The sequence below is a fragment of the Desmodus rotundus genome, chromosome 3 (assembly GCF_022682495.2).
Source record: "Desmodus rotundus isolate HL8 chromosome 3, HLdesRot8A.1, whole genome shotgun sequence".
NCBI lineage: Eukaryota > Metazoa > Chordata > Mammalia > Chiroptera > Phyllostomidae > Desmodus > Desmodus rotundus.
Window position 1 is genome coordinate 112,646,551 of NC_071389.1, and position 17,213 is coordinate 112,663,763.

At 41.6% G+C, this 17,213-nt stretch overlaps 1 protein-coding gene across 2 annotated transcripts in view; it reads right to left on the reverse strand.

Annotated features, from left to right (window-relative positions):
• Positions 1–17,213, reverse strand: part of CACNA2D4 (calcium voltage-gated channel auxiliary subunit alpha2delta 4) — a 130,564-nt gene that overhangs the window by 63,477 nt on the left and 49,874 nt on the right. For both annotated transcript variants that reach the window (XM_045195430.3, XM_045195517.2), the window contains exons 19-23: positions 11,833–11,894; positions 10,528–10,595; positions 8,337–8,382; positions 8,135–8,232; positions 6,446–6,539 (exon numbers count right to left, since the gene is read on the reverse strand). In XM_045195430.3, the coding sequence (XP_045051365.2) occupies positions 6,446–6,539; positions 8,135–8,232; positions 8,337–8,382; positions 10,528–10,595; positions 11,833–11,894 (368 nt within the window). The remainder of the gene's footprint in view (positions 1–6,445; positions 6,540–8,134; positions 8,233–8,336; positions 8,383–10,527; positions 10,596–11,832; positions 11,895–17,213) is intronic.

Here is a 17,213-nt window from a genome sequence, read left to right on the forward strand (position 1 = left end):
AAATACCATATGATCTCACCTTTAACTGGAACATAATAAATAGAAGAAAAAAGGAAACAAAATATAACCAGAGGCATTGAAGTTAAGAACAATCTAATAATGGGCAGGGGGGAGTGGGGAGGGGACAGTGAGGAGAAGGGATTACAGGAACTACTATAAAGGACACATGGACAAAATCAAGGGGGAGAGTGGAGGTGGGGGATGGAGGGGGATTCAGCCAGGGTGGGGTGGAGGGATTGGGAGAAAAGGCACACAACTCTAATTGAATAACAATAAAAAATTAAAATTAAAAAAAAGATTTTACTTAATTTAGTATTTATAGTTCTGTGTTTTCAAGTCCCTTGAAAAAATTCATGTATGTGTGGGTATTTCATGGACTTGATACACAGCTAAGTTTGTTTTATTTGCTTTCAATTTTTATAGCTCATATTTAAAAATTTTGTTTTATAATGCTGTAAAATATTTACATGCTTCTAAAGTCAAACATGCAAAATAAGACATATTCAGAAGTCAGTCTCTGTCTTCATCCTCCGTTCTTTCACCCTACCTATAAGTGACCTTTTTTTACACCTTACTATGCTTCTGCATTATGTGAACTTTTTAAATTTTTGAAAAATTTATTCTTTAAACTTTAATATATTTCATTGATTGCACTATTACAGTTGTCCCATTGTTCTCCACTTTATTCCCCTCTGCCCTGCACCCTCCTTCCACCAGCATCTCCCCACCTTAGTTTGTGTCCATGGATTGTACATAGAAGTTCTTTGATTTCTCCATTTCCCATACTATTCTTAACATCCCCTGTCTATTTTGCATCTACCATTTATGCTTCTTATTCCCTCTACCTTTGCCCCATTCTCCCTTCTCCCCTTCCATGCTGATAATCCTCCATGTGATCTCTATTTCTGTGAATCTGTTCCTGTTCTAGTCGTTTGCATGGTTCGTTTTTGTTTTTTGGGGTTTTCTTAGGTTCGGATGTTGATAGTTGTGAGTTTGCTGTCATTTTACTGTTCATATTTTTTGTTCATCTTCTTTTCCTTAGATAAATCCCTTTAACATTTCATATAATAAGAGCTTGGTGATGATGAACTCCTTGAACTTGACCTTATCTGAGAAGCACTTTATCTGCCCTTCCATTCTAAATGATAGCTTTGCTGGATAGAGTAATCTTGGATTTAGGTCCTTGCCTTTCCTGACTTGGAATATTTCTTTCCAGCTCCTTCTTGCATGCAAGGTTTCTTTTGAGGAATCAGCTGAGAGTTTTATGGGAACTCCTTTATAGGTAACTGTCTCCTTTTCTCTTTCTGCTTTTAAGATTCTCTCCATATCTTTAATCTTGGATAATGTAATTATGATGTGCCTTGGAATGTCCTTCCTTGGGTCCAACTTCTTTGGAACTCTCTGAACTTCCTGGACTTCCTGGAAATCCATCTCCTTTGCCAGATTGGGAAAGTTCTCTTTCATTATTTTTCCAAATAAGGTTTCAATTTCTTGTTCTTCTTCTTATGCTGGCACCCCTACGATTTGGATGTTGGAATGTTTAAAGTTGTACAGGAGGTTCCTAATCCTCTCCTCACTGTTTTGAATTCTTGTTTCTTCATTCTGTTCTGATTATTTACTTTTTCCTTCTGCTCCAAATCATTTATTTGAGTCCAGGTTTCCTTCCCTCCACTGTTGGTTCCCTGTACATTTTCCTTTATTTCACTTTGGGTGGCCTTTACTTTTTCCTCTGTTTTGTGACCATACTCAACCATTTCTGTGAGCATCCTATAACCATTGTTTTGAACTCTGCGTCTGATAGGTTGGCTATCTCTTAGTCACTTAGTTGTAGTTTTTGTGGAGCTTTGACCTGTTCTTTCATTTGGGCCATATTTCTTTGTCTTGGCACACCTGCTACTTTGTAAGGGGTGGAGCCTTAGGTATTCTCCAGGGTGGGCAACCCATGTTGCTGTGTTGTGGCACTATATGTGGGGGAGGGGTCAGAGAGAGAACAATGCTGCTTGCTCAGCTCTCAGCCAGCTTTCAGTCACTTCCTCTGCTACCCACAAGCAAATTGGATCCTTCTGGTGCTGATTTCTGGGTATGTGGGTTTGTGTCTATTCTAGGACCCTGTGTACATTCTAGCATTCAAGGAACTCTCCTGTGAGGCTGGAAGTTTCTCCTACTGCCGCAGTTCCCACAGGTTTTTACAGCCACAGTTTTTGAGGTTTTATTTCTCTGTACTGGGACCCTGGGTTGCATGGTCTGTCTCACTCCCCAGTTGTTTTTCCCAGTTTATCTGCTTGTAGGTATTTTATTCTTTTTGATACAACTATAAATGGTATTGTTTCTTAATTTCTCTTTTTGATAGTTTGTTATTGGTGTATGAAATACAACTGATTTCTCCATAGTAATTTTGCATCCTGCAACTTTACTGGATTCATTTATCAGTTCTAATAGTTTTTTCTTTTTTTGGTGGAATCTTAAGGGCTTCATAGGTAGTATCAAGTCATCTGTGAATAATGATTGTTTTATTTCTTCCTTTCCAATTTGGATGCATTTAATTTTTTTTCTTGTCTGACTGCAATGAGACAATTCTCATTTCCTTGTAGCCATATAGTATTCCAATATGTGGATCTACTATGGTTTATTTTACTAGGCTCCTACTGATGGACATTTAGGTTATTTTCAACCATTTGCTGTTATAAATTATACTGTAATAAATAGCTTATGTGTATATCTTTTCCTATTTTTACTGGTATATTTTTGGGACACACTCCTAGAAGTAGAATTGGTGGGTCAAAGTATAACATGCATGTGTAATTTTTAAAAAATATTGCCCAATTCCCCTCCATAGGCTTTGAAATGTTTTGTATTCCCACTGACAATGTACTCGATTGCCTGATTCCCCACAGCTGGTCAACCATGCACATCAACAAACTTAGATGGTTATAAGTCTAAGTTACAAATACAATCTCGGTACAGTTTGAATTTGCATTCCTTTTTTTTTACAAAACATATTGAGGACTTTTTCACATATTTAAGGACTATTTGCATGTATCCTCTTGGTCCATATCTATTGCTCCTTTTTCCTATAAAGTGGTTGGTCTTCTACTTCTCTGCTTTTGAAGTTCTTTATGTCTCATGAATACATAATATAGGGATAGTAACCTTTTATTTTTCTTACAAGTTGAAAACATTTTTTCTGGTTTGTCATTTCTCTTTTGACTTTGCTCATGTTTTTAACTTGCTAAATAAACACTTTTCTGCTGTTAAATTAATCAGTCATTCCCTTATTGTTTCAGAATTTTGAGTCATCATTGGGAAAGATTTCATTACTCCTAGATTTTAGAGGACTTGGCTATAAAAGAAAACCAACATATATGTTTTCTTTTAGTACTTATATGGTTTCATTTTTTACATTTTAACTCTGACTCATTTGGACTTTATCCTGCTCTATGGTGTGAGGAAAGAATACAATTTTATCATTCTCCATATGGCTCTCAAACCAATTATTAAAAAGTCCATCTTTCCCTTATTGACTTGATGACTTTGTCATAGACTAAATTTCCACATGCACTTAGGTGAATTTGTGGATTTTCTATTCTGTTCCCTTGGTCTGCCTGTCTATTCATGAATATTGACCACACTTTATAAATTGTATAGACTTTGTAATATATTTTAATGTGTTGGTCAGACCACCTTTCTTTCTTTCTTTCTTTCTTCCTTCCTCCCTTCCTCCCTTCCTCCTTCCTTCCTTCCTTCCTTCCTTCCTTCCTTCCTTCCTTCCTTCCTTCCTTCCTTTCTTCCTTCCTTTTTTCTTCCTCTCTCCCTTCCTTCCTTCCTTTCTTTCTTCCTTTCTTTCCTTTTCCTTCCTTCTTCCTTTCTTTCTTTTTCTTTCTTTCCCCTTTCTTCCTCATCTGAAGACATGCTTATTGATTTTAGAGGGATGGGAAGGGAGGGAAATAGAGAGGCAGAGAAACATAGATGTGAGAAAGAAACATCAGCTGCCTGTCTCTTGTACACACCCTGACTGGGGACCAAACCTGCAACCTAGGCATGTGCCCTGACAGGGAATCAAACCTGAGACCTTTGGAATTATGGGACAATGCTCCAACCAACTGAGCCACACTGGCCAGGGCTGTTAATGGCATTTTTATTGGGATTGCATTAAATTTATAACATTAACTTACAGAGGATTAATATTTTTGTGATATTGAGTTGTCCTATCCAAAAACACTGAGTGTCTTTCCATTTATTCAAGTCTACTTTTCATTATTCAGGAATGCTTTATAATTTTCTTTATATAAATTTTTGGATATTTCTTTTAGTTTATGACTAGGTATTTTGTTATATTTTATATTTTGCTCTCCTAAATAGGTCTTCTCATATCACATCTTCTATCTGGTTTTTGTCTGTATAGATAAAGGCTATTAATTTTCAGTGTGCATATTATAAACTGTTGCTCTACTAAATTCTCTTAGTGTTTATAGTAGATTTTCTGTTAATTTGGGGGGGGGGGCTTCCAGGTGTATAAATACATCATCTTCTTAAACATAGATCATTTACTTCTTCCTTTCCACTTCTTGTTTCTTCTAGGTGTGTTCTTTTATCTGGTTGCATGAATGGATACCGTCTGACCTTGCTAAATGGTAGTAGGGACACTGGGCTTGTCTTTTTTCCTCTGTCTTTACTGAGAGAGCCTCTAGTCCCAATCAGATACTGACTTTCAAGCTTAAGTCAATTTTAATTTTGAGAAATTTTTAATAACATGAATGGATATTAATATTTGTTCAAATATCTTTTCCATGTCTATGGGAATGATTACATGATTTTTCTTCTTAGCTTTATTAATATGCTATTTATATTAGTTCTCTAAGACATCTTTTCTGATATACACCCTTGTTAAGAATATTTTTTCCTCAATGTTTCTCAATACTAAAAACATGTCTGGCTAATCTCTGAAATTGGAAAGATGCGAATCATGTCCCTTCTCTCCAAACCCCTCTGCAGAAAGCAGCACAGTACAGGGACCAAGAGTCTAGAGGCTCTGGAATCAGGTTTCCTGGTTTTGAGTCCACCTCCACCACATGTGAGGCATATGGCCTTGGGCAAGTTTCTTATCTCACTCTGCCTTGGTTTCCTCATCTGTAAAGTGGGGATAATGATAGTACCTATAATGATAGTAGGGTAGTTGTGAGAATCAATGTGATATACACCAAGTACTAAGAATAGTGCCCAGTGTATTCTTTTTTGGTTGTTTTTAGTTTATTTAATTTTGCATAGGCAATACACTCACATGGTTCAAAGTTGTACCAAGAAGTTATAAAGTGTCCCTTCCATCTCTGTTTCAGTTACCCATTTTTCTTACCTTTAGCAACCAATGAGAACTGTTTCCTATGCAGCCTTTCATAGGTATTTTATATACAGGCTGGGGAAAATGTAGGTTTACAGTTGTGAGTACATGAAACAGAGTTTATTATTATATTATTATTTATTAACTACTGTATTATTTTCTTTTTAAAAAATTAATCAATTTATTTTTATTCAGTTACAATTATCTGCAACTGTTTTGTCCCACCTTGTAAATGCACACACACATACTATGTTTTTCCTTCTTTCTACAGAAATGGTAGCACACTATGCAAAGTATTCTGTATCTTTTTTAAAAGTAGGTAATTGTTCCTACACAATTCTGTTACTGTTTTCATTAGGATAGTATTAATTAATTTATCAAGTGTCTAGGGGAGGTTGGGAATTTTTATGATGTTGATGTTAAATCTTTCTATTCAGGAACAAGGGGTGGCCCACTGTATTCTTAACCTCATTAATATCTCACTCCTTCCCAACACTCATATGCTAGTGTACACATGTGCACACACATGCACATATGCACACACCCACACAGAAGCCATACATCTTTTCTATCTGTCTACTAAATACAATAGCACCAGGTAAAGATCAGAAGAGGCAGTGAGGAAATCTAAGGCACTGGGACATGCTGAGGTCAAATATACTTCCTGGTGTCTTGACCTCGCCTGCTGGAGACAAGGAACTGACCTGCTTGAACTACTCTCAAGGATCTTCAGCTGGTAGGCTCTCACAGCAAGACCCTCCCCCCCCCCCCCATAGAGGGGCTCTTACAATGAAACTTCTGTGGTATGGGTTGGGGAATTTGGTCCTGCGACCAGGGCATCTGCTCAGGGTGCTTCTTCCAAGGACAGGCAGTGGCCCGTGCAGTGTGCAGAAGCTTTACTGAGCCCCTGCTTTCACTAGGGCTGTGTGAATGTCACTATCACTCCCTCACATCTTCCCACCCTCATCACCATTCATCTTAGGCCAAAGGACGTGGGTGACCTCTTGGGCTGCCAGCCAGCTGATGGGTGGGACCCTGGTTCAGCCAAAGGAATGCCAGGAGCCAGAATCTCTTTCCCTTCCAGGAGCCCTCAGCCCCACTGGTACGTACTCAGAGCTGTTGAGAGCCAGTGCTGTCCAGTAGGCTTCCATGGGGGCTGTCACCACCGCATCAAACAGTACCTCCCGCACCAGCTCCTCATCACCTGGGTGCAAAATCAAAGGAGACCAATCTATTTATTTCCCCCATGATTATAAACACAGCTCATCTGCTCTTTTGAGAAACCCTGAACTTCAAGGAACAAGATGTGCCTCATAAACATGTATCTAGAATATGTAAAACCACCTATATGAATTTGAGGAAGTCATTTCACCTCTTCCAGCCTTCATTTCCTCAACTCCAAAGAGCATGTGAGTAGAACAAAATGATTTCTAAGGCTCTTTGCAGTTCTAATGTTCTGTGAAATTAGGAGAATCCCTCAGCGACATCAGACTGCCATCTGTGCCTAGCTCACCCTCCATCTGAACTCTCATTGCTCTGCTCCTTGATAATCGGCCTCACACACGTTGGCCTTTTGTAGTTCTGTGAATTTGAACTTCACTCAGAACTTCCACATATGATTTTCCCTTGGTCAAGATGCTCTTCTCTCCATTCTTTGCATGGGTGGCTTGTTCTTTTCCCTCACTGTCTTTAAAGTAGTCTAGGGGAGAGAGGACTACTAAAGTATTTATTTTTATTGAGGTGAAATTCATGTAAGTAAAATCAACCAATTTAGAGTATATAATTCAGTGGCATTTCATACATTCACAATGATGTGCAGCCATCACTTCTGTTAGTTCTACAAATCTTCACCACCACCAAAGGAGGTCCTGTACCCTTGAAGCCACTTGGGTGGTAAGTGGCACTGACTGAGAGAGGTGGCCTTCCCTGAGCATTTATTTAAAGCAGGTGCCATTTTCTCCTATTCAGCACAATCTGTAACAACCTACTCTGACACATGTGGGCTCGCTCCTTCATTTCATGGTTTCCCCCATGAGATTAGATTACAAACTCCATGAGAGCAAAGGCCTTGCCTGGTTGGGTCATCTCTGTACTCCAGTGCCTGCCCCAGGCTTGGCAAAGAGGACATGCTCAGTGCACATTTGTTCATGGAATGAATGTTGGGACAGCATGGAAGGTGGAGCCTTCTCTTGGTGGTGATACTTATGTGACAAAATGACCCACTTTTCTCCCAAAGAGAGAGAAGAAGCACCACAATGAGGGTGTGGCCCCATAATTACACCAGTTGAGTTAATGGAGAGGAATTTAAGGTCAGTCTGAGAACCAGGTATTAGAAAACACTCAGATACCCCACATGCTGTAAGAGGCTGTCTGGTCAAACGCTCTCCTCTGCAGGGTTGAGGACTTTGAAGGTGAGCTGCTGGCCTGGGGGCCCACCACAAGGTGGTGGTGGGGACAGATTGGATGGCCAGGGTAATAATGTCCTTACACTTTGTGAGTGTCCCTTTGAGGCCGTAACAGTGCTCAGGTGAGAGAGGTTTACAGAGATCCCAGTCCCTGACATGGGGATGTGCCTGTGTGCCACAGTTCTAGGGACACTTAGTCACCACCTTGGCCCCATGATGACACTGGCTCTGCTTTTGTCTTTGGAATTCTCTCTGTCCTCCCTAAGCCATCAGTGAGTTCCCAGGATAGAGCTATGTGGTAGCCCTCCCTTACCCCCCCCCAGCCCTCCCTTCCTGCAAAGTCCTGATCTGTGGGGTCCCAGAGGGAAGCCCTCAGTGGGCGGGCAGCACGCACACTCCAGGTCTGGGTCCTCTCCTGTCAGAAAGCGGACCATGGCCTCCAGCTGGCTGAGCTTCCGGTGGTCCGGGTCGATATCAGTGATACAGTAGATCCTGGAACTCAGGGGAGTCAAAGTCACCTCACAAAACCCTGCTTCCCTTCCTCCCTCCCTCTCTCACCCCACCTCCTTTGTGCAGTGACAGAGGTCCCCACTTACCAGTCGCTGGCCAGGGTCAGATCCGGGTGCAGCAGGTCGTGCAGACCTGAAACCAGAGATCACTTTCAGTATGGCGCTCACCCTGGTGTGAGGATTGCACCTGAATTCTTTACAAACAAGTGCAAGGAATCTTCTTCACCTCAGAGTAGGCACTCACCCTGCAGGACGGGGCTGGGTTGGCAGAGACCACGCCTTTGTCCATGTTGCTTCCACTTCCTGAAATGCCCTTTCTCCCCATTGCCTCATGGCCATCCTACCTGTTAGGTCTGCCTCCAAACTAGTGATTTTGGCTTCATTGTACCTGACAGAGCTAAATGGCCACTCAAAAGATGAGCCCAGAGAGGGGCCAGGTCTGTTTTGTGTACTCTCTATAGCCTCATGCCCAGCACAGCACCAACACTGACCATGGGCTCAGTACATTGTTTGAGTGAGTGAATGAAAAAGTCCCCACCCTACTGAGCACCTTCAGGGCTTAAAATAAATAGGTGCTCAAATTAAGTTTTGCTAAATTGAAGAAAAGGATGATGGACATGCCAAGGGGGCAACAGAAGTCCTGGACTGGCACAGACACAGGCAGGCAGTGAAAGGGTGACACTCCTTTCCCTGTGGTAAGCCCCATAAGCCCAGTTGAGCCCCTGATTTCAAGTCACTGGGCCACTGGCTGGTCTCTCCCACGAAGTGGGTGAGGAGTAGCACCCTCTGTTCCCTGCAGCGATGAAGATGGGAATATCTCAGTAGAGAAAGAAAAGCAGAGGAAGGAGGAAGACACTATGGAGACCCAGGAAGTTTATTTTGGGACCACTGGAAAGTGGAAGCAGAGTGTTCCAATGTCATGGGCAGGTGCTGCAAAAGGGTGAAAGCAGAGGACATGGGAGAACATAGCTAGGTATGTAACTGGCCTGGGTGGGGAGAGGGGTCTGCCCAGGACAGATCCCAGAAGAGTGGTGTGTACACTGGGGACTGAGGAGGGGGTGCGAGTTAGCTGGGACAAGAGCGTGAGAGCTGGAGAGGATAGCATTTGGGGGGAGAGTGCAGTGTACGGGAAGGCCCTGAAGCTTAGTGTGTGGAGCTTGGAAAAAAAGCAGAAGGCCATTGAAGGTCCTTTAGTAACAACACGATACAGTTTGGCAGTTTTAGAAACTTTCCTGTGGCAGAAAGAAGTTCAAAGAAAGGAAGAGGCAAGGAGACCAGCTGGAGGCTGCTGTGGTTTTCCAGGAGAGAGATGACGATGATGAGGGCAGTGGCAGAGAGGATAGATGAGATACACTGAAGGGATGGTGAAGGGACAATGAACAGAATGTGGGCTTTGAATAGAATTGTGACCACATCTCCCAAGGACTTCCTAAGATATCTGTTAGGCCTGGATACAGGCTTTGCTCTCTCAAGGTGTTCAGGTCTGAGAGGGGGCATCAGGGAGGATGAGGCCCTTCCCTGCCATCCTCTCAGGTTCACTTCTCATAAGTTCCCTGTTATGGGTTAGATGTGTCCCCAAAAATGATATGTTGAAGTCTTAACCTCCAGTACCTGTGAATGTGACCTGATATGGAAATAGGGTCTTAGCAGATATAATCAAGTTAAGATAAGGTCATTGGTGCTCCCTAATCCAAGATGCCTGGTGTCCTTATGAGAAGGGAAAAGACACACACAACAGGCAAAGCCTTGTGATGATGGAGGGCAGATTGAAGAGCTGCTGTGTAAGCCAAGGAATGCCTGGAGCAACCAGGAACTAGGAGAGCTGTTGGAGGGTGCATGGCCTCCAGAGCTGTGAGAGAATGAGTTTCTATTGTTAGGACACCCAGTGTGTGGTGCTTTGTTACAGTAGCCCGAGCAGACCGCTACAGATTTGGTTCCTCACTCTTCCCAGCCTCCTTTCTCATGTCTCCTGACAGGTAAAATCTAACTTTATTCAGAGAAACACATCCCCTTGAGGCCCATCCCTCTGGTCCAACAAAGCCTCCTGACAATGCAAAGTTGGCAAGTCTTAGACTGTCGGTTTGCATGGCTGATGGCAGATTCCACACACCCAGGATGCCCGAGACACACAGACTCCTCCCTGTCTGGCAGCCTGGCTCTCAAGCCTGAGACCTGGGAGGCTGTTACATAAGTTCTGGGTTGGGTTGACTCTGCTCAGTATCCCAGGAGCATCCATTTTTTTCCTCTAAAGTGTCCATCTTACTGGCCGCTGACCTACCTTCTTCCACAGATGTGTTCCCCAGGAGGATGTATTCTCCGTGGCCCTGGGACAGCACCACTCCCAAACTGTGGGGAGAGCAGAGAACCCACGTTCTCATCAAACAGCAAGTCCAAGTCAGCGTCCCAGTCCATGTCCTGTCCTTCACTAACTCTAAGATCAGGAGCTGTCCCCATACATGGCAAGTGACATACATGCCAAACTCCCTTTGCCCCTAGCCTCACAGGTTGTCCCATTTTAAATTTTTATTTATTTATTTTGAGAGAGAGAGAGAGAGAGAGAGAGAGAGAGAAACATTGATTTGTTGCTTCACTTGTTTATGTATTCATTGGTTGATTCTTGTATGTGTCCTGACCAGGGATAGAACCCACAACCTTGCAGTATTGGGATGATACTCTATCCAACTGAGCTACCTGGCCAGGGCCCCTCGGCTCCCGTTTTAATCAATATACATCCTGAACCTCTCAGGAGCCCTCTGAAACGTAGAAAGGTCTCTAGGTCTCACAGAGCCCCACTAATAGGAAAATGCTTCCCCACCCCCCACCCCAGTGAATCCCATGTGCCTTCCTCTTTCTCATGGTAGAACATTGCTTTTGAACCTTGACCAAATGTTTGAACCACTCAGGGAGTTTTAAAAGGTACTAGTGCCTGGACTCCATAAAAGAAATTCTGAGTAAATTGGTTTGGAGGGATCTGAACATTGGCAATTTTATAAAATTCCTTAGGTATTCTAATAAGCAGTCAGGGCTGGCAACGATGCTTTATTGAGAAATGAGATTAATTCAGAGACAAGGGCTATTTTTTTTCCTAATCTGTATATTGCCTGGAGTTAAATATTTATACAGTTGGAGGGAAATGAGATCTTCAAATATGATCTTTCACCTAACAATTGCATGCATTATGCAATTATGTTATTCTTTGACCTTTGATTATGTCATTCAATCCTCATAATACTGCCCAAAAGTAGCTACTATTACTACCCTCATTTTATAGATGAGGAAACTAAGTCGCAGAGAGGTTAAGTAGCTTGACAAAGGTCACACAACCTGTGAGTGGTGAAGCTGGGATTTAAACTCAGGCAGTCTGGTTCCAGACTTCCAGACTCTGTACACTAGGCTACACAGGCAAAGCAGGTCTAGACCTCTCAAGTTTCCTGAATGCTGAGCTGGGTCTTTTTCTGTTACCACAAAATTGCCAACTAACTTTGAGTAAATCCATCCCCAGACCTGAAAGTTCTACCCTGTGTTGTTGGTATTCATGTTTCACCCATCTTTCCACTCTGCAAGTAAAACACGTGTCCCTCACCTGAAAGGTGTGTCACTGATGTCTGTGAAGAAGTAGTCATTGGTCAGGAAAAGAACTCTCTTCTGAAAGAGAAAAGAAAGGATGTTTGCTGGAGAGAAGAGTGCCTGACCATGCCCTCAGCTCCTTACCTAATGCCCTTGGGGTTTCATCAGCTCTGTGTCACTTCTCTCTTCCCTGACAGGCCCCAGCATGCCTCATCGTGTGGGCACCACAGGCAGAGTCACTGCAGGCCCAGCAATCCACAGCCCTTGGGTTGGCCTGACTAGAGGACCGAGGGCTAGACCTGGGCTGTCTCATGAAGGGTCCACCAGGCACATATGGATATGTGCAAGTGAGGAAATGAATTTTCAAACTTTATTTAAGAGACATTTAAATTGAGATAGCCAATATGGCTAGTGACTCCTAAATTGGGCAGTGACTCTAGGCTGCATGTGGGAGCAGAGTTGACTATTTATACAGTTGGAGGGAATCTAGGTGGTGCTAAAAGCTACAGGAGCTCATATGTGTCTAGCCCACCTACAATCCTCCCCTCTCTTGACTATAGCTGAGAGGGAGTGGGGTCACCATTCTGTCCCTGAAACCCCTCCCGGGGCCTAGCCCCCTTTACAACTCCCCTTTCATTTCAATGCTGCCAACTTTCAGGTTTCAGTTGAATTTTGATAAATTAGAGCATCAGGTAAGTATATATAGTGGCTGAGGGCATGGGCTGGGCATCAGACAGATCTGGATTTAAGCTGTGTGCTCTGGGGTAAGTCATTCACTTTTCCAAGCATCAGCAATCTCATTTGTAAATTGGGGTTGACAATAGCATCTCTTGCATATGGTTGCTGTGAGGTTGTGAGTGTGTTTTGAACAGATGGGAGTGGGTCCAGGGAATAGCAGGGTTTGCTGTGGACTCTGAAGTTTTATGGATTGTCTGGTCCACATGTGTCTTTGGGAAAGCCACATGCTACAGTTGGCTCAGGAGCTGTTCTTATTCCCTTCACTTCTTTCTGGTTTTTCTTCCACTTTGGAATTTGGAGTAAGATATTGGAAGGGACATGGGGAAGAGGGATGGAAAAAAAGGTTAGTTTCTATAGGAAACTGGCTTTAGCCCACACCCAAACGAACAGTTCTCTGGTGATGCCCTCCTGCCCTTTCTGCTTCAGTCGGACCCTCTCTCCGTTTCCCTCCTTCACAGCAGTCATGGGGCAGCCAGCAGCCAGCAAGGGCGGAGATGGGCTCCGGAGCCCTGGACTCCAAGGTGGGCTGGCTTGAGTGTCAGGACTGGAAATCATCTTTTAAATTTTTCCTTCTTATTAAAAAAAATTGAATAAAAAGGCAAAATGCACAGAGCTTAAGTGTATCATTCCATTAGTTTTGATAAATGTATACAGCTATGTAATTGCTTCCCCAGCCAAGACTGGAATGTTTGCATTCGCTAAAATTTCCTTCCACTCAATCCCCATCCCATCCTTCCATGGGTAAACTCTGTTCTAAATTCTATCACCATGGATTTGCTTTGCCCATTCTTATAATGTGCATTCTATTGTGTCTGGCTTCTTTTGCTCAATATAACGTCTCTAAGATCCATCTATGCTGTTGAGTATATCAGTAGTATGTTTCTTTCACTGCTGAGCAGTACTCCAAGGTGTGGATACACTTGTTGGCTTTTACATTCACCTATTCATGGGCTTCTGGGATATTTCCAGTTTGGAGCTATAATAAATAAAGCTGCTATAAACATTCTTGAACATGTCTTCTTGTGGACATCTGCTTTCATTTCTCTTCAAAATACCTAGAATGAAATCGGTGGGTCATATGCTAAATGTATGGTTGCTTTTACAAGAAAACTGCAAAACAATTTTTCTAAGTTGTTTTTTATACAATATTTGTACTAGCAATGCACGCGTTCCAATTTCTCTAATTCTTTATCAAAATTTGGTGTTATCAGCCTTTTATTTTTAATTTATTCTATTTTTCTTTTTAAAATTATATTTCATTGATTATTCTATTACAGCATAATCACTAAGTTGTCCTGATTTTTCCCCCTTTGCCTCCCTCCACCCAGCACCTTCTACTCCCCCAACCATTGTTCATGTAGATGGGTCATGTGCGTAAGTTCTTGGGCTACTCCATTTCCTATACTGCTCTTTATATCCCCATGGCTATTCTGTAACTACCTATTTGCACTTCTTAATCCCCTCACCTCTTCACCCATTCTCCCCCACCCCTCTCCCATCTGTCAACCATCAAAATGTTCTCCCTATCCATGATTCTGTCTCTGTTCTTCTTGTTTACTTAGTTTGTTTTTCACATTCAATTGTTAATATATGCATTTTTTTATCAGTTTATTGTTCTAGTTGTTTTCTATTTTTTAAATTGTTGTTCAAGTACAGTTGTCTCCATTTCCCCTCCACCACTAACCGCCCCCCCCCAATCTCAGCCATCCCCACCTCTCACCCTCAATCCTACCCCCCTTTGGCTTTGTCCATGTGTCCTTTATACATGTTCCTGACAACCCTTCTCCCTTTCCCCCCATTATCCCCTTCTACCCATTGTTCATAGTTTTGATCTTATTCTCTTTCTTAAATAAGTTCCTTTAATGTTTCATATAATGATGGTTTGATGATGATGAACTTTAGTTTTTTCTTATCTGGGAAGCTCTTCATCTGCCCTTTGATTTAAATTATAGCTTTGCTGGGCAGAGCAATCTTGGCTGTAGGTCCTTACTTTTCATGACTTTGAATATTTCTTGCCAATCCCTTCTAGCCTGCAAAGTTTCTTTTGAGAAATCAGCTGACAGTCTTATGAGAACTCCCCTGTAGTTAACTAACTGCTTTTCTCTGCTGCTCTTAAAATTCTCTCTTTATCTTTCACCTTTGGCATTTTAATTATGACGTGTCTTGGAGTGGGACTCTTTGCATCGATCTTGTTTGGGACTCTCTATGCTTCCTGGACTTGCATGTCTATTTCCTTCACCAAATTAGGGAAGTTTTCTTTAATTATTTTTTCAAATAGATTTCCAGTTTTCTGCTCTTTCTCTTCTTCTTCTGGCACCTCTATGATGCAAATGTTGGAACTCTTGAAGTTGTCCCAGAGGCTGCTTATACTATCCTCATTTTTTTGGACTCTTTATTCTTCTTCTTGCTCTGATTAGTTGTTTTCTGCTTCCTTATGTTCCAAATATTGATTTGATTCTTAGCTTCACTCCTCTGTTGATTCCCTGTAAATTGTTCTTTATTTCAATTAGTGTATCATTCATTTCTGACTGGATCTCTTTAATGCTGTTGAGATTCTCACTAATTCCTTGAGCATCCTTATAACCAGTATTTTGAACTCTGCATCTGATAGATTGCTTATCTCCATTTCATTTAGCTCATTTTCTGGAGTTTGATCTGTTCTTTCATTTGGGCCATGCTTCTTTGTCTCCTAGTCTTGGCATCCTCCCTGTGTTTGTTTCTATATATTAGGTAGAGCTGCTTTGACTCTGTGTCTTGGTTACTGTGGCTTAATGTAGTAGGTGTCCTATAGGGTCCAGTGTCACAGCCTCCCCTATCACCCAAGCTGGGTACTGGAGGTGCACCTTTTGTGTGCACCGAGTACACCCTCCTCTTGTAGCTGAGCCTTGGTTGCTGCTGGCAGATCAATGGGAAGGATTTACCCAGGCCAGTAAGCTGACAGTATTGGCTGTGACCACTTACCACTAATCTCTGCCTTCTGTGGAGGATCAGCTGTGCAGGGGCAGGGTATTGGTGCTCTGATACAGTCTGTAGCTGTCTACTGGATTTTCGGGCTCTGAGATTTCCCAGGTGATTTAGGCCAAGCTGGGCTCCCCACTGTGTTCTGTCTGGGGCCACCTTGCATGAGCTCTAGAGCAATCTGAGATGTCTGCTACTTGTGCTGGGCTTGGAGATTCCCAGGCAGATCCAAGCTGTGAATCTGGGTGGCTGATGCTAGTGGTGGGCCTGGGGCTCACTGAGGCCAGCTGTTGCTTGTTTGAGAGGATTTAGGAAGTTTGAAGCAGGAGCCAAGACCAGCCATTCATATGGAAAAGAAGCTTGGGTGGGTCAGTAAGTTGGATAGGGAGGAATCTCTGGGGATCTCCAAGGCAGATCAAACAGTATTAGCAAGGTTTATGGAGTCTCAGATATGACATCAGCCTGCTGGTTCAGCTGGATGGATGTGGTTTCTTTAATTCTGTAGTTGTCAGACTTCTATTCATCTTTATTTCTAATGGTTCTGAGTAATGGTTGTTCTATATTTTAGTTGTAATTTTGTTGTTGTTGTAGGAAGAGGCAAGCCATGTCTGCCTACGTCACCATCTTGATTGGAAGTCTTATCAGTCTTTTAAATTTCAGCTCTTGTAGAGGGTGAAATGGAAACTCATTGTAGTTTTAGTTTGCATATCTCTGATGACTAATGATTATGAGCATCTTTTCATGTGCTTTTGGGGCATGTGCACTGTGAAGTGTTTGTGCAAATATTTGGACCATTTTTTAAATTGGGTTGTTAGTTTTTTGTTAATCATTTGCAGGAGTTCTTTAAATAGTCTGTGTCTTGTTTTGTTTTCTTAATGGTGCCTTTTGATGAACTTTTGCTTTTGAGGAAGTCCAATTTATCAAATTTTATTTTGTGTTTAGTGCTGTAGTGTTTTATCTAAGATGTCTTTGCATAACCTCAGGTTGTAAAGATTTCCTCTTATGTTTCTTTTGTAGAAGCCTTATTGTTTTTGCTTTGACATTGAGGGCTATTATACATCTCAAATAATTTTTGTGTATGGTGTGAATGGCTCAGTGTATTTTTTTCATACATTTATTCAGTTGTTCTAACACCATTTGTTCAAAGGATTTTCCTTTCCCCATTGATTTGCCAAGGTGTCTATTGAAAAAAACAACTGACAATAAGTAAGTTCATATCTGGATTCTTGATCCTTTTTCTATTTCTATGTCAATACCATCCTGTTTGGTTACTATAGCTTTATAATTAGTTTTAAAAGCAGGTAGTATGAGTCATTTAAATTTGTTCTTCTTTTTCAAGGTAGTTTTGGCTATTTTCGATCATTTTAATTTTCATATTGTTTTTAGAATTACTTTCTTCTATATCTAAAAGAAATCTGTTCAAATTTTGATTGGGATTGTGTTGGATCTATAGATCAATATGGGGGGAAATGTATGTCTTAGCAATACTGATTTTACAACCCATAAATATAGTTGTATCTTTGTATTTAATTTTATCTTTGACATCACAATGTTATATAGTTTTCAGTGTAGAACTCATGTATATATCTTTGTTAAATTTATACCTAAGTATTTCATGTTGTTTGATGCTATTGAAATTGAACCTTAAAAACAATTTCATTGTCCAATAATTTGCTGCTATATATAAAAATACAATTGATT